Genomic DNA, 27,500 nt, shown 5'->3' on the forward strand with positions numbered 1-27,500 from the left:
CCCACCTCGACACACAGCTCTTTAGCTATTTTCTTCATTTTTTTTACCATCTTTCATCTTCCACTTTACAAGACTGTCTCATTGACCACACACACACACATACACACACACACATGATTAACTCTCTCTTAATAAACCGGTTCTATCCATCACCCCACAGAACAGCCAGATTAACAGCTGGATTGACAGCCAGATTAACAGCTGGATTGCACAGTAGATGAACCCTTTATATATATTATAGACTTATGCAGTGTGTGTGTGTGTGTGTGTGTGTGTGTGTGTGTGTGTGTGTGTGTGTGTGTGTGTGTGTGTGTGTGTGTGTGTGTGTGTGTGTGTGTGTGATGCAGCACACAGCTGGTGTGGTGCTGGGACAAGAGTTCAGACAGACATTTTAGAGCACATGAAATATTCAAACCAAAGGTTTTTAGCCTGGCCATGACGTCATAGTCTCTTTATCTCTATATGCGGCTGGATTTTTTCCCCCTAACGTCGCGTTGCCTCTGGCGACTGGGATGAAAGAGTTGGCAGTTGGTGTTCCTTCTTCAAACCCGTGAGGAATTTCCACGGGAGCTAATTTCACACAAGAGCAAGCACATTCAGTGGAAGGCCTATTTCATGTTTGTAAATGTTAAGTTGTCTATTGTTTTGTGTATATATGTTTTTTTGTTTATTATCAAGAAAAATACAATGAAATATTACAAAAAAAGGAAAGACTATTTTAAACTCATTGGGGAGTTACCGAGCCATGCCTCTACAGGCCCATTAAACCAGCTTCTACTTCTTCTGACTGAGAGTCATGTTGAGGCTAGCTCCAATCTTATTGGATCAGGGATAGACATGTTGAGTCTAGCTCCAGTCTTATTGGATCAGGGATAGACATGTTGAGTCTAGCTCCAGTCTTATTGGATCAGGGATAGACATGTTGAGGCTAGCTCCAATCTTATTGGATCAGGGATAGACATGTTGAGGATAGCTCCAATCTTATTGGTCAGGGATAGACATGTTGAGGCTAGCTCCAGTCTTATTGGTCAGGGATAGACATGTTGAGACTAGCTCCAATCTTATTGGATCAAGGATAGACATGTTGAGTCTAGCTCCAATCTTATTGGATCAGGGATAGACATGTTGAGTCTAGCTCCAGTCTTATTGGATCAGGGATAGACATGTTGAGTCTAGCTCCAGTCTTATTGGATCAGGGATAGACATGTTGAGTCTAGCTCCAGTCTTATTGGTCAGGGATAGACATGTTGAGTCTAGCTCCAGTCTTATTGGATCATGGATAGACATGTTGAGTCTAGCTCCAGTCTTATTGGTCAGGGAGAGACATGTTGAGTCTTGCTCCAGTCTTATTGGATCAGGGATAGACATGTTGAGTCTAGCTCCAGTCTTATTGGTCAGGGATAGACATGTTGAGTCTAGCTCCAATCTTATTGGATCAGGGATAGACATGTTGAGTCTAGCTCCAGTCTTATTGGATCAGGGATAGACATGTTGAGTCTAGCTCCAGTCTTATTGGATCAGGGATAGACATGTTGAGTCTAGCTCCAATCGTATTGGTCAGGGATAGACATGTTGAGTCTAGCTCCAATCTTATTGGTCAGGGATAGACATGTTGAGTCTAGCTCCAATCTTATTGGATCAGGGATAGACATGTTGAGTCTAGCTCCAGTCTTATTGGTCAGGGATAGACATGTTGAGTCTAGCTCCAGTCTTATTGGTCAGGGATAGACATGTTGAGGCTAGCTCCAATCTTATTGGATCAGGGATAGACATGTTGAGGCTAGCTCCAGTCTTATTGGATCAGGGATAGACATGTTGAGTCTAGCTCCAATCTTATTGGATCAGGGATAGACATGTTGAGGCTAGCTCCAGTCTTATTGGATCAGGGATAGACGTGTTGAGTCTAGCTCCAGTCTTATTGGATCAGGGATAGACATGTTGAGTCTAGCTCCAGTCTTATTGGATCAGGGATAGACATGTTGAGTCTAGCTCCAGTCTTATTGGATCAGGGATAGACATGTTGAGTCTAGCTCCAGTCTTATTGGTCAGGGATAGACATGTTGAGTCTAGCTCCAATCTTATTGGATCAGGGATAGGCATGTTGAGGCTAGCTCCAATCTTATTGGTCAGGGATAGACATGTTGAGGCTAGCTCCAGTCTTATTGGATGAGGGATAGACATGTTGAGGCTAGCTCCAGTCTTATTGGATCAGGGATAGACATGTTGAGTCTAGCTCCAGTCTTATTGGTCAGGGATAGACATGTTGAGTCTAGCTCCAGTCTTATTGGATCAGGGATAGACATGTTGAGTCTAGCTCCAGTCTTATTGGATCAGGGATAGACATGTTGAGTCTAGCTCCAGTCTTATTGGATCAGGGATAGACATGTTGAGTCTAGCTCCAATCTTATTGGATCAGGGATAGACATGTTGAGTCTCGCTCCAGTCTTATTGGTCAGGGATAGACATGTTGAGTCTAGCTCCAGTCTTATTGGATCAGGGATAGACATGTTGAGTCTATCTCCAGTCTTATTGGTCAGGGATAGACATGTTGAGTCTAGCTCCAATCTTATTGGTCAGGGATAGACATGTTGAGTCTAGCTCCAATCTTATTGGTCAGGGATAGACATGTTGAGTCTAGCTCCAATCTTATTGGTCAGGGATAGACATGTTGAGTCTAGCTCCAATCTTATTGGATCAGGGATAGACATGTTGAGGCTAGCTCCAGTCTTATTGGATCAGGGATAGACATGTTGAGTCTAGCTCCAATCTTATTGGATCAGGGATAGACATGTTGAGTCTAGCTCCAATCTTATTGGATCAGGGATAGACATGTTGAGGCTAGCTCCAGTCTTATTGGTCAGGGATAGACATGTTGAGTCTAGCTCCAGTCTTATTGGTCAGGGATAGACATGTTGAGGCTAGCTCCAGTCTTATTGGATCAGGGATAGACATGTTGAGTCTAGCTCCAGTCTTATTGGATCAGGGATAGAGATGTTGAGGCTAGCTCCAATCTTATTGGTCTGGGATATACATGTTGAGGCTAGCTCCAGTCTTATTGGTCAGGGATAGACATGTTGAGTCTAGCTCCAGTCTTATTGGTCAGGGATAGACATGTTGAGGCTAGCTCCAGTCTTATTGGATCAGGGATAGACATGTTGAGTCTAGCTCCAGTCTTATTGGTCAGGGATAGACATGTTGAGTCTAGCTCCAGTCTTATTGGTCAGGGATAGACATGTTGAGTCTAGCTCCAGTCTTATGAGATTAGCGCCTCTTTCCCCTCAGGAGGCTAAAAAGATTTGGAATAAGCCCTCGTATCCTAAAAAAGTCCAACAGCTGCACCATCGAGAGCATCTTGACTGGATGCATCACCATTTCTAAAACATTTATACAAAATAAAACACTAATATATTTTATTAGATAAGTATTTCAGCCCCTGAGTCAATACAGTGCATTTGGAAAGTATTCAGGCCGCTTCACATTTTCAACATTTTGTTACGTTACAACCTTATTCTAAAATGTATTAAATATTTTTTTTTGCTTCATCATAATGACAAAGCAAAAACTTTTTACAAATGTATTACAAATAAAAAACTTAAATATCACATTTACATAGGGAATTCAGACCCTTGGCTCAGTACTTTGTTGAAGCACCTTTGGCAGTGATTACAGCCTTGAGTCTTCTTGGGTATGACGCAACAAGCTTGGCACACCTGTATTTGGCGAGTTTCTCCCATTCTTCTCTACAGATCCTCTCAATCTCTGTCAATGGGGAGAATTGCTGCACAGCTATTATCACATCTCGTCAGAGATGTTCGATCGGGTTCAAGTCCGGGCTCTGGCTGGGCCACTCAAGGGCATTCAGAGATTTGTCCCCAAGCCACTGCGTTGTCTTGGCTGTGTGCTTAGGGTTGTTGTCTTGTTGGAAGGTGAACCTTCTCCCCGGTCTGAGGTCCTGAGCTCTCTAGAGCAGGTTTTCATCAAGGATCTCTCTGTACTTTGCTCCGTTCATCATTCCCTCGATCCTGACTAGTCTCCCAGTCCCTGGCACTGAAAAACATCCCACAGCATAATGCTGCCACCACCATGCTTCACCGTAGGGATAGGGCCAGGTTTCCTCCAGACGCGATGCTTGGCATTCAGGCCAAAAAGTTCAATCTTTCATCAGACCAGAGAATCTTCTTTCTTATGGTCTGAGAGTCCTTTAGGTGCCTTTAGGAAAACTCAAAGCGGGCAGTCATGTGCCTTTTACTAATGAGAGGCTTCCGTCTGCCCACTCTAGCATATAGGCCTGAGTGCTGCAGAGATGGTTGTCCTTCTGGAAGGTTCTCCCATCTCCACAGAGGAACTCTGGAGCTCTGTCAGAGTGACCATCGGGTTCTTGGTCACCTCCCTCACCAAGGCCCTTCTCCCCTGATTGTTCAGTTTGGCCGGGCGGCCAGCTCTAGGAAGAGTCTTGGTGGTTCCAAACTTCTTCCATTTAAGAATGATGGCCTCCCGGGTGGCGCAGTGGTCTAGGGCACTGCATCGCAGCGCTAGCTGCACCACCAGAGACTCTGGGTTCGCGCCCAGGCTCTGTCGCAGCCGGCCGCGAGGGATATCCTTGTCTCATCGCGCACCAGCGACTCCTGTGGCGGGCCGGGCGCAGTGCGCGCTAACCAAGGGAGCCGGGTGCACGGTGTTTCCTCCGACACATTGGTGCGGCTGGCTTCCGGGTTGGAGGCGCGCTGTGTTAAGAAGCAGTGCGGCTTGGTTGGGTTGTGTTTCGGAGGATGCATGGCTTTCGACCTTTGTCTCTCCCGAGCCCGTACGGGAGTTGTAGCGATGAGACAAGATAGTAACTAATAACAATTGGATACCACGAAAAAGGGGGTCAAAAAAATAAAAATAAAAATAAATAAATAAGAATGATCAATGCACCTGAGCTCAATTTTGAGTCTCATAGCAAAGTGTCTGAATACTTACGTAAATCAGGTATTTCCCCTTGACAGAACACTAGTCTATCTCCTGTTTCTGTAGTGTGAGTCAGCTTGATGTACAAGTACACCCCCTTGACAGGACGCTAGTCTATCTTCAGTTTCTGTAGTGTGAGTCAGCTTGATGTACCAGTACACCCCCTTGACAGGACGCTAGTCTATCTTCAGTTTCTGTAGTGTGAGTCAGCTTGATGTACCAGTACACCCCCTTGACAGGACGCTAGTCTATCTTCAGTTTCTGTAGTGTGAGTCAGCTTGATGTACCAGTACACCCCCTTGACAGGACGCTAGTCTATCTTCAGTTTCTGTAGTGTGAGTCAGCTTGATGTACCAGTACACCCCCTTGACAGGACGCTAGTCTATCTTTAGTTTCTGTAGTGTGAGTCAGCTTGATGTACCAGTACACCCCCTTGACAGGACGCTAGTCTATCTTCAGTTTCTGTAGTGTGAGTCAGCTTGATGTACCAGTACACCCCCTTGACAGGACGCTAGTCTATCTTCAGTTTCTGTAGTGTGAGTCAGCTTGATGTACCAGTACACCCCCTTGACAGGACGCTAGTCTATCTTCAGTTTCTGTAGTGTGAGTCAGCTTGATGTACCAGTACACCCCCTTGACAGGACGCTAGTCTATCTTCAGTTTCTGTAGTGTGAGTCAGCTTGATGTACCAGGATCTCTATGGCACGGAGACACTGATCCATTGGAGCAAAATAAGCGAAGGAGAGAGAACAGGAGAGGCTATGTTCTCCACCCTTATGTCCACCATTTTTATTTAGTAAGAAACTATTTACTGCTCAAGTCAGCAGATAGCCACAGAGGAAGAGTGGAATTGTGCCACCCACACCTGGGTAAGCCCTCTTTATGGTACCCACACCTGGGCAAGCCCTCTTTATGGCACCCACACCTGGGCAAGCCCTCTTTATGGCGCCCACACCTGGGCAAGCCCTCTTTATGGCACCCACACCTGGGCAAGCCCTCTTTATGGCGCCCACACCTGGGCAAGCCCTCTTTAGTCTATCTCCTGATGTACCAGTACACCCCCTGGACAGGATGCTAGTGGCAGCTGGATGTATTAGTTTATATGGTAGCGATTCAGCTGTTGAAAGCCGATTTTTGAGTGTACAGATGCCATTGCTGTGTACAGATGCCAGTACAGATGCCATTGCTTAGGATAAATATTTGTTTTTAATGACAATTAGGCCTAATGAATACACACACATATATAGGACAGTCAGTTAGTAGGATTAAAACATTGTGTACACAGCATGATGTTGGTGTTGGTTTGCACTCACATACACCGTTTGTCATTGTCAATGTTATCTTATGAACTTGTACCCTCGTTTAAAAATATGTAAAAAAAAACGTGATATTTCTCTCAGGAACAGAATGAAGTAAATCTCAATTAAGATTTCACATTTGGATTGTTAATTATATAGGTCCAAGAGTCACGACAATGCATGCATTCTTTATTCAGTATTCATGATGTAGCCAAGCCGTTATGGACTGTTAGAGCTTCCTTCACTAGAGGTTTCTTCACTAGAGCTTACTTCACTAGATCTTCCTTTATTAGAGCTTCCTTCACTAGAGCTTCCATTACTAGTGGTTCCTTCACTAGAGCTTCCTTCACTACAGCATCCTTCACTGGAGCTTCCTTCACTAGAGCTTCCTTCACTACAGCATCCTTCACTAGAGCTTCCTTTATTAGAGCTTCCTTTACTAGAGCTTCCTTCACTAGAGCTTCTTTCACTAGAGCTTCCATTACTAGTGCTTCCTTCACTAGAGCTTCCTTCACTAGAGCTTCCATTACTAGTGCTTCCATTACTAGTGCTTCCTTTACTAGAGCTTCCTTCACTACAGCATCCTTCACTAGAGCTTCCTTTATTAGAGCTTCCTTCACTAGAGCTTCCTTTACTATAGCTTACTTCACTATAGCTTCCTTCACTATAACTTCCTTTACTAGAGCTTCCTTCACTAGAGCTTCCATTACTAGAGCTTCCTTCACTAGAGCTTCCTTCACTAGAGCTTCCATTACTAGTGCTTCCTTTACTAGAGCTTCCTTCACTAGAGCTTCCTTTACTAGAGCTTCCATTACTAGTGCTTCCTTTACTAGAGCTTCCTTCACTAGAGCTTCCATTACTAGTACTTCCTTTACTAGAGCTTCCTTCACTAGAGCTTCCTTCACTATAACTTCCTTCACTAGAGCTTCCTTCACTATAGCTTCCTTTACTATAACTTCCTTCACTAGAGCTTCCTTCACTAGAGCTTCCTTCACTAGAGCTTCCATTACTAGAGCTTCCTTCACTAGAGCTTCCATTACTAGAGCTTCCATTACTAGAGCTTCCTTCATTTGATGTCTGTGAGGCTGCAGAAGAAAAAAGCAGAGCTGCAGCGTGATTGGTGGATTCCCTGGCCCTGATGCCTTACATCTTTAAATGGGTCTGTTCTCGCCCAACAGGGGAGGGAACCCCGGTGAAATCAATGTGTTGAGACAGAAATGAGTTATTGCTACTCTTCTTACAGCTGTAGCACACAGGCCCTGAGGAGATATGAGGGAGAGAGGGAGGGAACGAGGGAGAGAGGGGGAGAGAAGGAGGGAGGGAGAGACAGATGAGAGAGAGAGACAGATGAGAGAGAGATGCGAGAGGGAGAGAGAGATGCGAGAGGGAGAGAGAGAGAGATGAGGGAGAGAGAGAGAGAGAGAGAGAGAGAGAGAGACATAGGAAGAGGGAACAAAAGAAATAGGGGAGGAGAAAAGAGAGTAGAGATGAAGGGGGGGGCTTGAGAGAAAGAAAGACCAAGCGAGAAGGAGAGATAATGACCAATGCAGCTACGTAGCTGAGCACTGCAGAAGGTCGCCGGGAGAATTTTTGATGACGCTGGAGGTGAATAGGGAGTCCTCCTGGTGCTGTGGTGTAATAGAGCGCTTCAGAAAACCATGCATCCCAAATGACTCCCTATTCCCTAAATATAGAAGAATGCCATTTGGGACGCGGCCTAAGACATTGCATGAGTAAATGTGTCAGAAAAAAAAGGGGGGCCTGGTTATAATGAATAGAGTGAAGGATGGAATGAGGAAAGTGCTTTCATCGCTGCTCATTTATGATGTTTATTAGCTATTGAATGACTCTGTACATGTTTTAATTAGTTACACCATTATCACTGTAGGATGGTAGAGTCAGACAGTATCACTGTGTCTGGTAGGATGGTAGAGTCAGACAGTATCACTGTGTCTGGTAGGATGGTAGAGTCAGACAGTATCACTGTGTCTGGTAGGATGGTAGAGTCAGACAGTATCACTGTGTCTGGTAGGATGGTAGAGTCAGACAGTATCACTGTGTCTGGTAGGATGGTAGAGTCAGACAGTATCACTGTGTCTGGTAGGATGGTAGAGTCAGACAGTATCACTGTGTCTGGTAGGATGGTAGAGTCAGACAGTATCACTGTGTCTGGTAGGATGGTAGAGTCAGACAGTATCACTGTGTCTGGTAGGATGGTAGAGTCAGACAGTATCACTGTGTCTGGTAGGATGGTAGAGTCAGACAGTATCACTGCGTCTGGTAGGATGGTAGAGTCAGACAGTATCACTGCGTCTGGTAGGATGGTAGAGTCAGACAGTATCACTGTGTCTGGTAGGATGGTAGAGTCAGACAGTATCACTGCGTCTGGTAGGATGGTAGAGTCAGACAGTATCACTGCGTCTGGTAGGATGGTAGAGTCAGACAGTATCACTGCGTCTGGTAGGATGGTAGAGTCAGACAGTATCGCTGTAGGATGGTAGGATGGTAGAGTCAGACAGTATCACTGCGTCTGGTAGGATGGTAGAGTCAGACAGTATCACTGTGTCTGGTAGGATGGTAGAGTCAGACAGTATCACTGTGTCTGGTAGGATGGTAGAGTCAGACAGTATCACTGTGTCTGGTAGGATGGTAGAGTCAGACAGTATCACTGTAGGATGGTAGAGTCAGACAGTATCACTGTGTCTGGTAGGATGGTAGAGTCAGACAGTATCACTGTGTCTGGTAGGATGGTAGAGTCAGACAGTATCACTGTGTCTGGTAGGATGGTAGAGTCAGACAGTATCACTGTGTCTGGTAGGATGGTAGAGTCAGACAGTATCACTGCGTCTGGTAGGATGGTAGAGTCAGACAGTATCACTGTGTCTGGTAGGATGGTAGAGTCAGACAGTATCACTGCGTCTGGTAGGATGGTAGAGTCAGACAGTATCACTGCGTCTGGTAGGATGGTAGAGTCAGACAGTATCACTGCGTCTGGTAGGATGGTAGAGTCAGACAGTATCACTGTGTCTGGTAGGATGGTAGAGTCAGACAGTATCACTGTAGGATGGTAGAGTCAGAAAGTATCACTGCGTCTGGTAGGATGGTAGAGTCAGACAGTATCACTGTGTCTGGTAGGATGGTAGAGTCAGACAGTATCACTGTGTCTGGTAGGATGGTAGAGTCAGACAGTATCACTGTGTCTGGTAGGATGGTAGAGTCAGACAGTATCACTGTGTCTGGTAGGATGGTAGAGTCAGACAGTATCACTGTGTCTGGTAGGATGGTAGAGTCAGACAGTATCACTGCGTCTGGTAGGATGGTAGAGTCAGACAGTATCACTGTGTCTGGTAGGATGGTAGAGTCAGACAGTATCACTGTGTCTGGTAGGATGGTAGAGTCAGACAGTATCACTGTGTCTGGTAGGATGGTAGAGTCAGACAGTATCACTGTGTCTGGTAGGATAGTAGAGTCAGACAGTATCACTGCGTCTGGTCTGAGGACGTTAGATAACATGGCAGGCACTGAGGGCTGGGGGGGGGGGGGGTCATTGTTCGTGTCCTAAAGGGAACCCTATTCCTCATGTAATGCAGTACTTTTGATCAGGGTCCATATGGTCTCTGGTCTATAGTAGTGCACTATGTATAGGGAATAGGGCTCTGGTCTATAGTAGTGCACTATGTATAGGGAATAGGCTGCCATAGGGCTCTGGTCTAAAGTAGTGCACTATGTATAGGGAATAGGGTGCCATTTGGGATACATTCTATGATTTCTTCATCCGTTCACACACTCATCTCTGTGATGTCAGAATAACCTTGCAGCTGACCGCTGCCTGTAAGATCCATGATAATAACACCAGATAATAAAATATTACTTTTATAAATTAGTGCTGGTCAGAGTGCTGATCTAGGATTAGGTCCCCTCTAGTCCATATAATCGTATTCATTATGATTAATCTAAATGAAGGTCAAATATATCCTATATCAGCACTCCTACTATGACAATACTGGCCCTGATTCTGTTCTTTAAATAACTGTTATAATTAGCTGAACATTCTCGCTAGATTGCAATGCATTGGTGTCAAGGGACCTACCGTTTTCCAGGAAAACATTCCTGCACCATTACACCACTACTGCTACCAGCCTGTACCGTTGACACCAGGCAGGACGGGTCCATGGACTCATGCTGTCTGTAGGAGCGAACCATTTTCGTGATCGGGGCGGTGTACCTAATAAACTGTCCACTGAGTGTATACTGATGCTGTTGGGAGAGTAGTAGTAGATGTACGGCTCTGATGCTGATATACTCCAACATGAAGTACTATTGTGTTGGTATGTGATTTGATGGCAGGGTTGAGGGTACACTGACGGTAATACACTCCTACTTGAAGTATGACACCATGTCACCATGACGCCGTGTCGCTGTGACGCCGTGTCGCTGTGTCGCCATGACACAGTGTCACCATTTCACCATGACACCATATCACCATGACACAGTGTCACCATTTCACCATGACACCATGTCACCATGACACCATGACATGACACCATGAAACCCTGACTCCTTGACAGGAGGGACCCCTGAGTGATTGGAGTCATTCCGCCCTCCTCGGAGAGACACCCCACTGTCTCTCCGACACCCCCCTCTCTCCTCTCAGAGGGGCGGTGGTAACCTGGAGAAGCAGGACAGGAACTGGAGAAATGACGGTTCAAACCCTAAGGGAAAATAAGGCAGAGGGTTGATGGTATCAGAATCTCAGGGTGCTGCCATTAACTACTGCAGCGTAGCCTAGTGGTTAGAGTGTTGGACTAGTAACCGAAAGGTACAAATCTGTCGTTCTGCCCCTGAACAGGCAGTTAACCCACTGTTCCTAGGCTGTCATTGAAAATAAGAATTTGTTCTTAACTGACTTTAAATAAAGGTAAAATGACTACTGCCATTGACTTACTGCCATTGTGCCCTTGAGCAACTTAACCCAAGCAGCTGACCCTGTGCTGCTCCCAGCCTATGATGGTGTCTGGGTTAGGGGAACAACACAAGACAGCAAAAACTCTGATGCACATTGGACAATTAAATTAATTAAACTCTCTCCCTCTCCCCCTATCCCTCTTTCCAGGCATGCACACAAGCATCAGTGAGATCCTGAAGGAGAAGACCCTGAAGCCATCCCGTCGTAGCCTGCCCTGCCTGGCCCAGAGCCAAACCCACCCACAGAACATCAACCACTTCCTGTCCATGCCCCTCACCCCCGACAACAAGCCCCAGACACACCCACAGGCAGGAATTTTATCACCATAATTAGGTCACGATCAGGGTTGACCAGTCAATTCAGAAAGTAAAACAAATTCCAAAGTCAGATTTAGCATCTTTCTCATTTAGAACGGGGAGGGGACATTTGACCCATAGACTTGCACTTAACATGCAAAGAGAGGGGTGGAGCTAGTGCCCTGCTTTCGCTCCTCATTCTACTGTTTTTATAGTCTTTTCTAGTATTTTTTTTAACACAGATTTTATATTTTAATCGCGATTCTCAGCTAAATATATGTCTTCTTCCACCTCTAACCTCAGGACCATCTGCAGTCAGTGCCTCAACTCCAGGTTCAGGACCAGGCCCAGCTGGCTGACCCCTGGCTACAGCACCAGGCCCAGGACCACTGCCAGATCCAGGCACAACACACCCAACCTCTGACCCACAGTCACAGCACTTCCTGCACCCTCATCTCCTCCAAGACAGGTCAGTCAGTCGGTCAGGTCAGTTGGTCGATCAGTCGGTCGGTCTGTCAGTTGGTCGATTGGTCTGTTTGTCCGTCCGTCTGTCTCTGTCCGCCCACAGCCTGACGGAGATCTATACATGTATAAACACCAAAAATGAAAGCAGCAGACGTTTTTTATCCACAGCGACTTGCAGTGCCGTTACTGCAGTGCATGCAGTTTTAGTGTGTATGTGATTCCTGCAGGAAGTAAACCCACAACTGTAGTTCTAATGAGGCCGTAGAGGGTTAAGGTAGGGGGAGACCATTATCGTCTAATGAGGTCATTGTGGTGTGATGCAGGGGGAGACCATTATCGTCTAACCAGGTCATTGTGGTGTGAGGGTAGGGGGAGACAATTATCGTCTAACCAGGTCATTGTGGTGTGAGGGTAGGGGGAGACCATTATCGTCTAACCAGGTCATTGTGGGTTGATGCAGGGGTAGACCATTATCGTCTAACCAGGTCATTGTGGGTTGATGCAGGGGGAGACCATTATCATCTAACGAGGCCATTGTGGTGTGATGTAGGGGAAGACCATTATCGTCTAACGAGGTCATTGTGGTGTGATGTAGGGGGAGACCATTATCATCTAACGAGGCCATTGTGGTGTGATGCAGGGGAGATCATTATCATCTAACGAGGTCATTGTGGTGTGATGCAGGGGAGACCATTATCATCTAACGAGGCCATTGTGGTGTGATGCAGGGGAGACCATTATCATCTAACGAGGTCATTGTGGTGTGATGCAGGGGGAGACCATTATCATCTAACGAGGTCATTGTGGTGTGATGCAGGGGGAGACCATTATCGTCTAACGAGGCCATTGTGGTGTGATGCAGGGGGAGACCATTATCATCTAACGAGGTCATTGTGGTGTGATGCAGGGGGAGACCATTATCGTCTAACCAGCTCATTGTGGGTTGATGCAGGGGTAGACCATTATCGTCTAACCAGGTCATTGTGGGTTGATGCAGGGGGAGACCATTATCATCTAACGAGGCCATTGTGGTGTGATGTAGGGGAAGACCATTATCATCTAACGAGGCCATTGTGGGTTGATGCAGGGGGAGACAATTATCGTCTAACCAGGTCATTGTGGTGTGAGGGTAGGGGGAGACCATTATCGTCTAACCAGGTCATTGTGGGTTGATGCAGGGGTAGACCATTATCGTCTAACCAGGTCATTGTGGGTTGATGCAGGGGGAGACCATTATCATCTAACGAGGCCATTGTGGTGTGATGTAGGGGAAGACCATTATCGTCTAACGAGGTCATTGTGGTGTGATGTAGGGGGAGACCATTATCATCTAATGAGGTCATTGTGGTGTGATGCAGGGGGAGACCATTATCATCTAACGAGGCCATTGTGGTGTGATGCAGGGGAGATCATTATCATCTAACGAGGTCATTGTGGTGTGATGCAGGGGAGACCATTATCATCTAACGAGGCCATTGTGGTGTGATGCAGGGGAGACCATTATCATCTAACGAGGTCATTGTGGTGTGATGCAGGGGGAGACCATTATCATCTAACGAGGTCATTGTGGTGTGATGCAGGGGGAGACCATTATCGTCTAACCAGCTCATTGTGGGTTGATGCAGGGGTAGACCATTATCGTCTAACCAGGTCATTGTGGGTTGATGCAGGGGGAGACCATTATCATCTAACGAGGCCATTGTGGTGTGATGTAGGGGAAGACCATTATCATCTAACGAGGCCATTGTGGGTTGATGCAGGGGGAGACCATTATCGTCTAACCAGGTCATTGTGGTGTGATGCAGGGGGAGATCATTCATCTAACGAGGTCATTGTGGTGTGATGCAGGGGGAGATCATTCATCTAACGAGGTCATTGTGGTGTGATGCAGGGGGAGACCATTATCGTCTAACCAGGTCATTGTGGGTTGATGCAGGGGGAGATCATTATCGTCTAACGAGGTCATTGTGGTGGGATGCAGGGGGAGACCATTATCATCTAACGAGGTCATTGTGGTGTGATGCAGGGCGAGACCATTATCATCTAACGAGGTCATTGTGGTGTGATGCAGGGGGAGACCATTATCATCTAACGAGGTCATTGTGGTGTGATGCAGGGGGAGACCATTAACACTGTCAGCCACAGCATCATGAATAATCTTGATGGTCCTCTCTCTGCACTATAATTTCTACTGTTTATCACGGACTGTTTACTGTTCATCATATCTTGAGTACATAATCCACTGAATAGACTGGTACTTAATGCACCGTCATGTAAGATTTGTTTATGACAATTCTGAATGCAATCGCAGGAAAATCACTTTTGAAAGCAGTTTTGGATCCCAGCTTTCTATTGCTGCCACGTTTATTTTTCTACTCCTAAAATTGAGGGGGTGACATCATTAATGCATGGCTGATTCAGAGGGGTTGGGTTAAATGCGGAAGACACATTTCAGTTGAATGCATTCAGTTGTACAACTGACTAGGTATCCCCCTTTCCCTTTCCCTTTAGGCGCAACAGATCTCTTACAGGGGCAATGACATCTTAAAAGGGCAATGACAAACACTACATGGACAAAAGTATATTTCAGCCACACCCGTTGCTGACAGGTGTATAAATTGAGCACACAACCATGCAATCTCCATAGACAAACATCGGCAGTAGAATGGCCCATACTGAAGAGCTCAGTGACTTACAATGCCACCTTTCCAACAAGTCAGTTTGTCAAATTTCTGCCCTGCTAGAGCTGTGGAAACGTCTAGGAGCAACAACGGCTCAGCCGCAAAGTGGTAGGCCACACAAGGTCACAGAACTGGACCGCCGAGGGCTGAAGCGCGTAAAAATCATATGTCCTCTGTTGCAACACTCTCTACCGAGTTCCAAACTGCCTCTGGAAGCAATGTCAGTGTAACAGTTTTGCTTCCGTCCCTCTCCTCGCCCCTACCTGGTCTCGAACCAGGGACCCTCTGCACACATCAACAACTGACACCCACGAAGCATTGTTACCCATTGCTCCACAAAAGCCGCGGCCCTTGCACGGCAAGGGGAACAACTACTTCAAGGTCTCAGAGTGAGTGACGTCACCGATTGAAATGCTATTAGCGCGCACCCCGCTAACTAGCTAGGAATTTCACACCGGTTACATCAGCACAAAAACTGTTTGTCGGGAGCTTCATGAAATGGGTTTCTATAGCCGACCAGCCGTACACAAGCCTATAATCACCATGCGCATTGCCAAGATGAATCATGCTTCACCATCTGGCAGTCCGATGGACTGGGTTTGGCACTATGCCCCAATGCATAGTGCCAAGGGATGGCCCTTTCCTGTTTCAGCATGACAATGCCCCCACGTGCACAAAGCGAGGACCATACAGAAATGGTTTGTTGAGATCTGTGTGGAAGAACTTGACTGGCCCTGACCTCAACCCCATCGAACACCTTTGGGATGAATTGGAACGCCGACTGCGAGCCAGGCCCAATCGCCCGACATCAGTGCCTGACCTCACTAATGCTCTTGTGGCTAAATGGAAGCAAGTCTCCGCAGCAATGTTCCAACATCTAGTGGGAAGCTTTCCCAGAAGAGTGGAGGCTGTTATAGCAACAAAGGGGGGACCAACACCATATTAATGACCATGATTTTGTAATGAAATGTTCGACGAGCAGGTGTGCAGATACTGTTGGCCAGAAACCAACCAAATTAAAACATTTGAGTGAATAATAGTGAATAATAATTTCAAAATAATAATGAATAATCACAATCAGGATGTTGTGTCTAATGAATGATGTGTATAAACCCTGGTTTGCTGACGCCATTGAGAGGCTTTGAAGCCACCGGTCAGCCATATTGGGACTCCCCAGTAGGAGCAGTCCACCATAGGAATGAATGGAATTCTACAGTGTTTCAATGAAATGTTCAATTAAGGACTAAATGACATGTATATAAGAATGGTTGTTGTTGTAGTGCAGACAGTAACATTAGTACTCTCTGAAAATAATACTTTAAAGATTATTTGTATGTTTAGTTCACATAATCTAATTTAAAAGTATGCATTTAAGTGTCTGTAAGAGAATAAACGTGTCAAAAAATTATGTAGACTAAACATTAATAAATGTATTTATATAAGGCTTCCAAACATGTTTTACAAATGAGGAGTACTAAGATGGCTGTGCGGTGGCTTCAGTACAGCGCCCCCCTGTCAGTCATCCAGGGTTTATACACATCATTGTGTCCAATGGAGGTAAATACAGATGGACCAATCCCATGCTCCTGTCTTTCTATTTATAGCCACTATGCTGCATCAGTTGGGCTACAGGTAATAATGCCTTTTGCTAATAGCACATCTGGTGATAATATTTATATATATTTTTTCCAATATGTTATTGGGCTCATTTTTGGATTCTATATTATATTATTATTATATATATATTATATTATTATTATTTATAGATATATTATATTATTATTATATATTATATTATTATTATTTATATTATATTATTATTATTTATATATTATATAATTATATAATATATTATTTTAGATGATGTCAGCATCATACTTTTAAAAAATAAAATAATTTTGAAGTAGAATGTCCTCATTTTAAAAAGTCTCCAGATCTGAGCTTCTCAGTCCTTCTACATAAAACATGATCCCTAAGCAAGATGACTGGAATTGGTGAAACCCGCAGTTAAAAAACATGTACAAAGTTGATCGTCTTTCCCTGAAAGCATGATGGCATTTTGCCCCCCCCCCCCCGCAGACAATCGACCTGAGATCGATTTAAGTTTCAGTCATGGGATTTTTTTGTTGTTACTTGAACCCCTGTGATAACATGTTCTAGGGGTTTTATTCATTGTTGGCAGACTGTATAATTCTATTAAGTACCGTATTAGAAAATATGAAGTGGATATTCAATTGGCAGATCCAGAGGTTAAGCTTAGACATAGGGGTTAATGAACCACCATCCAGAACCATGACAAAATCTGCTATTTTTACATACATTTTCATAGTGGCAGTGACTGCTTTGTCACGTTCGTCATATGAAGGAGACCAAGGTGCAGCGTGGTATATGTACATTCTTATTTTAATAAAGAAAGAACACTGAACAAACTAACAAAACAACAAAACGAACGAAACGTGAAGCTATATGAATAGTCCAGACAGGCAACTAAACATAGAACAAGAACCCACAAACACCAAAGGGAAAAATGGCTACGTAAATATGATCCCCAATCAGAGACAATGATAAACAGCTGCCTCTGATTGGGAACCATATCAGGCCACCATAGACATACAAATCACCTAGACCGACAAAAACCCTAGACATACAAAAAACCCTAGACAATACAAAAACTAACGTAGCCACCCTAGTCACACCCTGACCTAACCAAAATATAAAGAAAACAGAGATATCTCAGGTCAGGGCGTGACATGCTTACACATAATATGCTTCTACACCTGCATTGCTTGCTGTTTGGGGTTTTAGGCTGGGTTTCTGTACAGCACTTCGAGATATTAGCTGATGTACGAAGGGCTATATAAAATAAACTTGATTTGATTTGATTTGAATTTGAAATGATTGTGAGACAGCTTCAGGAGGTAGGGAGGTGCCATGTGACGGTTGCTGATGAAGGCTGTCACCACTGAGGGGGGAAACTATGCAGCGGTGTGGTGAGAAACACACCACATTGAGACTCTGTGGAGTAGTTAAATGTCACTGCAGTAGGGAGAAGTGAAATAAATCCTTCACCTCTGATGATGAAATCTGTAGCAGTAGGAGGATTCACTCAAAAGACCATTCACATTCAAATGAGTAGTTTAGCATGACTCAGAAGTCTCTGTGCATCCTAGATGGCACCCTATTACCCTACACAGTGCACTACTTTGCACCTAGGGCTCTGGTCGAAAGTAGTGCACTGTCTAGGTAACAGCCTCTGTCTATTCTGAGCACGATCCGAGCAGAGAAAAATACACCCTGGTGTCAGATCCGTTTGTGCCGTCAGATCTGTGACGAAGGCTAGTTAAAAATACGATCATGATGCAGGACTCGTGGAACTAACGCTCCCCGTCTCTCTCGAGGTCACGTTTGGGTCATGGCTAAAAAATGCGAGGATCCAAAAGAGCTGTGAGCTCTGTGTGAAAATCCCCCCTCGTTTGGATTAAATAAAACTGATAAAAGCTTCCAGACTTCTTTCAGACTCTGGCGATGGCAGAACGACTGACATGATTTAGCTTTGAACTCATCCTTTACCCCCCCCCCCCCCCCCCCCCCCACTGATGCTTCCATAGGGGGGTAGTGTCCCAAATGGCTCCCTATTCCCTATGTAGTGCACTACTTTAGACCAGAGCTCTATGGACCATTTGGTCAACAGTAGTGCACTACATAGGGAATAGGGAGTCATTTGGGACGAAGCCCTAGAGTAGAAACGCTTCACAGTATGAACATGGACCTTTCTGCCACCTCCATAATGTTTACATATCTTTCACTACTCATCTCATATGTACAGTTGAAGTCGGAAGTTTACATACACTTTAGCCAAATACGTTAAAACTCAGTTTTTCACAATTCCTGACATTTAATCAGAGTAAAAAATCCCTGTTTTAGGTCAGTTAGGATGACCACTTTATTTTAAGAATGTGAAATGTCAGAATAATAGTAGAGAGAATTATTTATTTTTTATGTTTACATATCTTGCATTACTCATCTCGTATGTATATACTGTATTCTATTCCATCTATTGCATCTTAGCCTATGCCGCTCTGACATTGCTCATTCTTATATGTATATATTCTTATTCCATTCCTTTACTTAGATTTGTGTGTATTACGTTTTTTAAATTTTATATTACTTGTTAGATATTGCTGCACTGTCGGGAACTAGAAGCGCAAGCATTTCACTACACTCGCAATAACATCTGCTAACCATGTGTATGTGACCAATAACATCTGCTAACCATGTGTATGTGACCAATAAAATGTGATTAGATTTGATTGAAGCCAAACAAAATGCAGGTAACTACATTACCAGTTGGTTAGAGTGCAGCGCTAACAATGCTAAGGTTGTGACTGCAATTCCCATAGTGTAGGCATATGGGGATAATAGGGTTCGCCAAACGGCACAGTCTAGCACTGCGCTCCCTGTCCTGTTCACTTCAACACCTCGTCTACTGTGTTTGTCTGTGAACGACCGTCATGTATAGAAGGAATAGCAATGTTCAAGCATTACCTTTATAGCTACAGTAACTATATGTCCTGACCACTGCTCGTTCGGTCCGTCTAGGTCTGGCAGAAGCTGTCAAGGACCACTACGAGGAGGAGGCAGAAGCGAGTACGTACGAGGCAGGAAGGACAGACGAGTCGTTTCTCATTCAGAAACCTGCCACCCGAGCTAAATTAGAGGCACGCGTAGATTCGCTTCAGGTACCCCATGCACATGCATGCTCACACACACACACACACACACACACACACACACACACACACACACACACACACACACACACACACACACACACACACACACACACACACACACTAACATAGACACACACACACACACACATTGCCACCCACACACATTGACACCCACACACATAGACACACACACATAGACACACACACATACACACACACATACACACACACACACACACACACCCTCACCCAATAACCAGAATGACATTGCACCAATCTTTTCCAATGTCTCACAGTTACGCAGCTTATGAATGGGTTATGAATGCCTTATGTAGGTACCCTAATCAGGTTTACTGATAAACACATATTTCCGTAGGGGACCAACCCGGGGCAGCCGTCCGGTCTGCTGTTCAGAGATGGGAAGAAGCGTATCGATTACATCCTGGTCTATAAGAAGTCCAGTCCTCTGGTGGAAAAGAGAGTCACCTTCGAGAGGAACCTGAGAGCTGAGGGGCTGATGCTGGAGAAAGAGGTAGGGTAGACCTACATGCTCTAATATACTATAGTATACTATAGTATACAGGAAATATCTGGTGTTGTAGTACTCCAGTCCACATAGTCTTTGTCCTAGTGCGGTCTCCAGACCAGATATTGAGTGTCTCGGTCTCTAGTGCGGTCTCCAGACCAGATATTGAGTGTTTCGGTCTCTAGTGTGATCTCCAGACCAGATATTGAGTGTCTCGGTCTCTAGTGTGATCTACAGACCAGATATTGAGTGTCTCGGTCTCTAGTGTGATCTACAGACCAGATATTGAGTGTCTCGGTCTCTAGTGCAGTCTCCAGACCAGATCAAATCAAATGTATTTATATAGCCCTTCTTACATCAGCTGATATCTCAAAGTGCTGTACAGAAACCCAGCCTAAAACCCCAAACAGCAAGCAATGCAGGTGTAGAAGCACGGTGGCTAGGAAACAGAACATGGCCAAGATGTTCAAATGTTCATAAATGACCAGCATGGTCAAATAATAATAATCACAGTAGTTGTCGAGGGTGCAACAGGTCAGCACCTCAGGAGTAAATGTCAGTTGGCTTTTCATAGCCGATCATTGAGAGTATCTCTACCACTCCTGCTGTCTCTAGAGAGTTGAAAACAGCAGGTCTGGGACAGGTAGCACGTCCGGTGAACAGGTCAGGGTTCCATAGCCGCAGGCAGAACAGTTGAAACTGGAGCAGCAGCACGGCCAGGTGGACTGGGGACAGCAAGGAGTCATCATGCCAGGTAGTCCTGAGGCATGGGCCTAGGGCTCAGGTCCTCCGAAAGAGAGAATTAGAGAGAACATACTTAAATTCACACAGGACACCGGATAACACAGGAGAAATAAACCAGATATAACAGACTGACCCTAGCCCCCCGACACATAAACTACTGCAGCATAAATACTGGAGACTGAGACAGGAGGGGTCAGGAGACACTGTGGCCCCATCCGATGATACCCCCGGACAGGGCCAAACAGGTAGGATATAACCCCACCCACTTTGCCAAAGCACAGCCCCCACACCACTAGAGGGATATCTTCAACCACCAACTTACCATCCTGAGAGTATAGCCCACAGAGATCTCCGCCACGGCACAACCCAAGGGGTGGCGCCAACCCAGACAGGAAGACCACGTCAGTGACTCAACCCACTCAAGTGAGAATCCCAAATGTTGTTCTGAAAGATGAATACAGAAATACTGGATATTTTGAACTCTTATTATGGTCTTGAATTGGACTCACATTTTTTGGGTCACGGTCTTGTCCACCTCCCAGTCTCGGTCTCGGTCTTGACTCTGTCCCCTACGGTCTCGGTCTTGTCCCGGCCCCCTCCACCCTCCGGTCTCGGTCTTGACTCGAACCCCCCCACCCCCTCTGGTCTCGGTCTTGACTCTGCCCCCTCCGGTCTCGGTCTTGTCCCGGCCCCCTCCCCCCTCCGGTCTCGGTCTTGACTCGGCCCCCTCCCCCCTCTGGTCTCGGTCTGGACTCGGCCCCCTCCGGTCTCAGTCTTGACTCGGCCCCCTCCGGTCTCAGTCTTGACTCGGCCCCCTCCCCCCTCCGGTCTCTGTCTTGACTCGGGCCCCTCCCGCTCCAGTCTCAGTCTTGACTCGGCCCCCTCCGGTCTCAGTCTTGACTCGGCCTCCTCCCCCCTCCGGTCTCGGTCTTGACTCTGCCCCCTCCCCCCTCCGGTCTCTGTCTTGACTCGGGCCCCCTCCCCCCTCCGGTCTCGGTCTTGACTCAGCCCCCTCCCCTCTCCGGTCTCAGTCTTGACTCGGGCCCCCTCCCCCCTCCGGTCTCGGTCTTGACTCGCCCCCCTCCGGTCTCTGTCTTGACTCGGGCCCCCTCCGGTCTCGGTCTTGACTCAGCCCCCTCCCCCCTCCGGTCTCAGTCTTGACTCGGCCCCCTCCCCCCTCCGGTCTCTGTCTTGACTCGGCCCCCTCCGGTCTCAGTCTTGACTCGGCCCCCTCCGGTCTCAGTCTTGACACTGCCCCCTCCAGTCTCAGTCTTGACTCGGCCCCCTCCCCCCTCCGGTCACGGTCTTGACTCTGCCCCGTCCCCTCTCCGGTCTCGGTCTTGACTCGGACCCCCCCACCCCCTCTGGTCTCGGTCTTGACTCGGTCGCCCCCAACCCCTCCGGTTTCGGTCTTGACTCTGCCCCCTCCGGTCTCGGTCTTGTCTCGGCCCCCTCCCCCCTCCGGTCTCGGTCTTGACTCGGCCCCCTCCCCCCTCTGGTCTCGGTCTTGACTCGGCCCCCTCCGGTCTCAGTCTTGACATTGCAATTTATTGCCCTGGCCACACCTGCAGTCCTCATGCCTCCTTGTAGCATGCCTAAGGCACGTTCACGCAGATGAGCAGGGACACTGGACATCTTTCTTTTGGTGTTTATCAGAGTCAGTAGAAAAGTCTCTTTAGTGTCCTGTTTTCATAACTGTGACCTTAATTGTCTACCGTCTGTAAGTTGTTAGTGCCTGAACGACCGTTCCACAGGTGCATGTTCATTAATTGTTTATGGATGAATATGTATGAACTTTCCAATTTGTAAGTCGCTCTGGATAAGAGCGTCTGCTAAATGACTTAAATGTAAATGTAAACATGGTCCTAAACGATATCATAACCGCCATTGATAAAAAACAATACTGTGCAGCCGTCTTCAGGGCTGGCCTGTTGTCTGGGCCTCTGGCAGTCTCTATGGGGGTGCCACAGGGTTCAAATCTCGGGCCGACTCTTTTCTCTGTATATATCAATGATGTCACTCTTGCTGCTGGTGATTCTCTGATCCACCTCTACGCAGATGACACCATTCTATATACATCTGGCCCTTCTTTGGACACTGTGCTAACAAACCTCCAAATGAGCTTCAATGCCATACAACACTCTTTCCGAGGCCTCCATCTGCTTTTAAATGCAAGTAAAACTAAGTGCATGCCCTTCAACCGATTGCTGCCCGCACCCTCCCGCCTGACTAGCATCACTCCTCTGGACGGTTCTGACTTAGAATATGTGGACAACTACAAATACCTAGGTGTCTGGTTAGACTGTAAACTTTCCTTCCAGACTCACATAAAGCTTCTCCAATCCAAAATGTTATCTAGAATCAGCTTCCTATTTTGCAACAAAGCCTCCTTCACTCATGCTGCGAAACATACCCCCGTAAAACTGACTATCCTACCGATCCTTGACTTCGGCAATGTCTTTTACAAAATAGCCTCCAACACTCTACTCAGCAAATTGGATGTAGTAGATAGTAGATATCACAGTGCCATCCGTTTTGTCACTAAAGCATCATATACTACCCACCACTGCGACCTGTACGCTGTCGTTGACTGGCCCTCGCTTCATACTCGTCGCGAAACCCACTGGCTCCAGGTCATCTATAAGTGTATGCTAGGTAATGCCCTGCCTTATCTCAGCTCACTGGTCACCATAACAACACTCACCCGTAGCACGCGCTCCAGCAGGTATATTTCACTGGTCATCCCCAAAGCCAACACTTCCTTTGGCTGCCTTTCCTTCCAGTTCTCTGCTGCCAATGACTGAAACGAATTGCAAAAATCACTGAAGCTGGAGTCTTATATATCCCTCTCTAACTTTAAGCATCACCTGTCAGAGCAGCTTACCGATCACTGTACCTGTAAATAGCACACCCAACTACCTCATCCCAATATTATTACTTACCCTCTTGCTCTTTTGCACTGTACGTTTGTTTATGTGTAACTCTGTGTTGTTTGTTTTTGTCGCAATGCTTTGCTTTATCTTGGCCAGGTCGCAGTTGTAAATGAGAACTTGTTCTCAACTGGCCTACCTGGTTAAATAAAGGTGGGAAAAAAAAGAAGAAAAAAAGAAGAAATTAACAGGCATGGGAAACAGTGTTTAAACCCTTTACAATGAAGATCTGTGAAGTTATTTTTGTATTTTTACAAATTATCTTTGAAAGACAGAGTCCTGAAAAGGGGACGTTTCCTTTTTTGCTGAGTTTAGTACGTACTCTTTCCCATATTCTCCCTTCAGTTCTGGATTCATGACTCTTTGTCTTTCTATCTGGTTCTATCTGAAACCCATTTTTTAGACAATGCCTTGAATTTGTTTTAACAGCTTTTATTTATCTATTTGGTAAAAGAGTATTTTCTCAAATATTGTCATCAGATTGTTAGATACTAGTTTTTTGTCACAAGCTAATTTCTAGTTTTGTGCCCTCTCGAAAGCCGTCTCTGACCAACACCGACATCATGTTTGTGAAGATCCATGCTCCGTGGGACACTCTTTGTAAATACGCCGAGCAGATGAATATCAGAATGCCATTCAGGTAGCACTTCATAAGAATACCTTCTTCATAATGCATTATAAACACATTTATAAGGGTTATGAGCTATACATAATGCATTATAATGCACGACATGAGCGTCAATAACTGCTAATCAAACCAGTCAAATCATTCAATAAAGCATTAGGACTATTTGTATGGCTTGATCTGTTGGATTCTTCGACCCATCCCACAATATCTAATTTATTGTTATTTATCTTTCAGAAAGAAAAGTTACTTTACAGATTGGAAGAGCAAAACTCTGGGCAGGTAAGTGGGTTTTCAGTGTGATCGTAAAGTTCAGCCACGGTCTGCCACTGAGCCGCCTGGCTGAGCACTGCAGAGCACTTCTAATGAAATACACCTTCGGCAGCATTCAGCACAGCTGCAGTGACTCTGTTCTATCAAGATGAGAGCTCTAGTTGTTATTTTATGATGCAGCCATCATCGGCCATCAGGGAGTTAGATGATCTGGCTGTTTAAAGTTTCAGCCATCATCGGCCATCAGGGGATTAGATGATCTGGCTGTAAAATGGAGCCATCATCGGCCATCAGGGAGTTAGATGATCTAGCTGTTATTTTGCGATGCAGCAATCATCGGCCATCAGGGAGTTAGATGATCTAGCTGTAAGATGGAGCCATCATCGGCCATCAGGGAGTTAGATGATCTAGCTGTTATTTTGCGATGCAGCAATCATCGGCCATCAGGGAGTTAGATGATCTAGCTGTAAAATGGAGCCGTCATCGGCCATCAGGGAGTTAGATGATCTAGCTGTAAGATGGAGCCATCATCGGCCATCAGGGAGTTAGATGATCTAGCTGTAAGATGGAGCCATCATCGGCCATCAGGGAGTTAGATGATCTGGCTGTAAAATGCAGCCATCATCGGCCATCAGGGGATTAGATGATCTAGCTGTAAGATGGAGCCATCATCGGCCATCAGGGAGTTAGATGATCTAGCTGTAAGATGGAGCCATCATCGGCCATCAGGGAGTTAGATGATCTGGCTGTAAGATGGAGCCATCATCGGCCATCAGGGAGTTAGATGATCTAGCTGTAAAATGCAGCCATCATCGGCCATCAGGGGATTAGATGATCTAGCTGTAAAATGGAGCCATCATCGGCCATCAGGGAGCTAGATGATCTGGCTGTAAAATGCAGCCATCATCGGCCATCAGGGGATTAGATGATCTAGCTGTAAGATGGAGCCATCATCGGCCATCAGGGAGTTAGATGATCTAGCTGTAAGATGGAGCCATCATCGGCCATCAGGGAGTTAGATGATCTGGCTGTAAAATGCAGCCATCATCGGCCATCAGGGGATTAGATGATCTAGCTGTAAGATGGAGCCATCATCGGCCATCAGGGAGTTAGATGATCTGGCTGTAAAATGCAGCCATCATCGGCCATCAGGGGATTAGATGATCTAGCTGTAAGATGGAGCCATCATCGGCCATCAGGGAGTTAGATGATCTGGCTGTAAAATGCAGCCATCATCGGCCATCAGGGGATTAGATGATCTAGCTGTAAGATGGAGCCATCATCGGCCATCAGGGAGTTAGATGATCTGGCTGTAAAATGCAGCCATCATCGGCCATCAGGGGATTAGATGATCTAGCTGTAAGATGGAGCCATCATCGGCCATCAGGGAGTTAGATGATCTGGCTGTAAAATGCAGCCATCATCGGCCATCAGGGGATTAGATGATCTAGCTGTAAGATGGAGCCATCATCGGCCATCAGGGAGTTAGATGATCTGGCTGTAAAATGCAGCCATCATCGGCCATCAGGGGATTAGATGATCTAGCTGTAAGATGGAGCCATCATCGGCCATCAGGGAGTTAGATGATCTAACTGTTTTAAGATTCAGCCATCATCGGCCATCAGGGGATTAGATGATCTAGCTGTAAAATGGAGCCATCATCGGCCATCAGGGAGTTAGATGATCTAACTGTTTTAAGATACAGACATTATTGACCATCAGGGAGTTACTTGCCTATCTCCCCCTCTACTTCTGTACTCTCTAAACAAAGCATGGAAGAGGTTAACTGTCATTTAATCACAGAGGGTGAATGGGTCAAACTGTCATCTAGCTCTACCCCAGAGGACTTAATTCAGGATTTTATTAATTAGTTCAGGATTAGTTTATCCTTCTATTTAAACATGTTCTGTTGTGTGTAAGAATGTGCGATTTAAGCTCTGTTAAGCCCAATAAGTCACCCTGAATAAAGTAAAGTGTCTGCAAAACAAATGACTCATAATAACGCAGTCTCCCGACGGAGATGTTTAGGAAGGTTTAGAAAGACCGTTGTAATTATAGGACTATAACATACTGTTTGTGTAGAAAGTATAAACAGTTGTCATTGTGACACTAATGTGAGTCAGTTTACTCTGGTTGAGCCAGGCTAACGACTAATTTTTATCACCGAGCAAACACAACAGTCTCTAGGATATCCTCGTAATTAATTCTTTAATCTCTTTTTTCTGTTGTTTCTCCTTGCAGCCGGTTCCATCTGAGGTGTCGTCAGATAAAGAGTTGGTTACCCAGGAACCCCATGAAGCTGGACAAAGAGGCCTTACCTGACCTAGAGGAGACAGACTGCTATACAGCCCCATTCAGCAGGGCACGCATGCACCAGTAGGTTCTATACTTCAACCCCCCTAACCTAACACCCTAACCTAACCCCCTTAACCTAACCCCCTTAACCTAACACCCTAACCTAACCCCCTTAACCTAACCCCCTTAACCTAACCCCCTAACCTAACCCCCTTAACCTAAACCCTAACCTAACCCCCCTAACCTAACACCCTTAACCTAAACCCTAACCTAACACCCTTAACCTAACCCCCCTAACCTAACCCCCTAACCTAACCTCCTAACCTAACCCCCTTAACCTAAACCCTAACCTAACCCCCCTAACCTAACACCCTTAACCTAAACCCTAACCTAACACCCTTAACCTAACCCCCTAACCTAACCCCCTAACCTAACACCTTAACCTTAACCTAACCCCCTAACCTAACCCCCTAACCTAACCCCCTAACCTAACCCCCTAACCTAACCTAACCCCCTAACCTAACCCCCTAACCTAACACCTTAACCTAAACCTTAACCTAACCTCCTAACCTAACCCCCTAACCTAACCTAACCTAACACCCTAACCTTAACCTCCTAACCTAACCTCCTAACCTAACCCCCCTAACCTAACCCCCTAACCTAACCTCCTAACCTAACCACCTTAACCTAAACCCTAACCTAACCTAACCTAACACCC

General features: G+C 45.8%; 1 protein-coding gene across 2 annotated transcripts in view; it reads left to right on the plus strand.

The window, feature by feature from the left end:
* The window catches only part of ano3 (anoctamin 3), a 141,677-nt gene that overhangs the window by 36,058 nt on the left and 78,119 nt on the right, over positions 1–27,500 (plus strand). For both annotated transcript variants that reach the window (XM_071405252.1, XM_071405253.1), the window contains exons 2-8: positions 11,362–11,522; positions 11,814–11,979; positions 19,256–19,395; positions 19,766–19,921; positions 24,129–24,229; positions 24,452–24,496; positions 26,729–26,863. In XM_071405252.1, the coding sequence (XP_071261353.1) occupies positions 11,362–11,522; positions 11,814–11,979; positions 19,256–19,395; positions 19,766–19,921; positions 24,129–24,229; positions 24,452–24,496; positions 26,729–26,863 (904 nt within the window). The remainder of the gene's footprint in view (positions 1–11,361; positions 11,523–11,813; positions 11,980–19,255; positions 19,396–19,765; positions 19,922–24,128; positions 24,230–24,451; positions 24,497–26,728; positions 26,864–27,500) is intronic.

The sequence above is a fragment of the Salvelinus alpinus genome, chromosome 6 (assembly GCF_045679555.1).
Source record: "Salvelinus alpinus chromosome 6, SLU_Salpinus.1, whole genome shotgun sequence".
Classification (NCBI taxonomy): domain Eukaryota; kingdom Metazoa; phylum Chordata; class Actinopteri; order Salmoniformes; family Salmonidae; genus Salvelinus; species Salvelinus alpinus.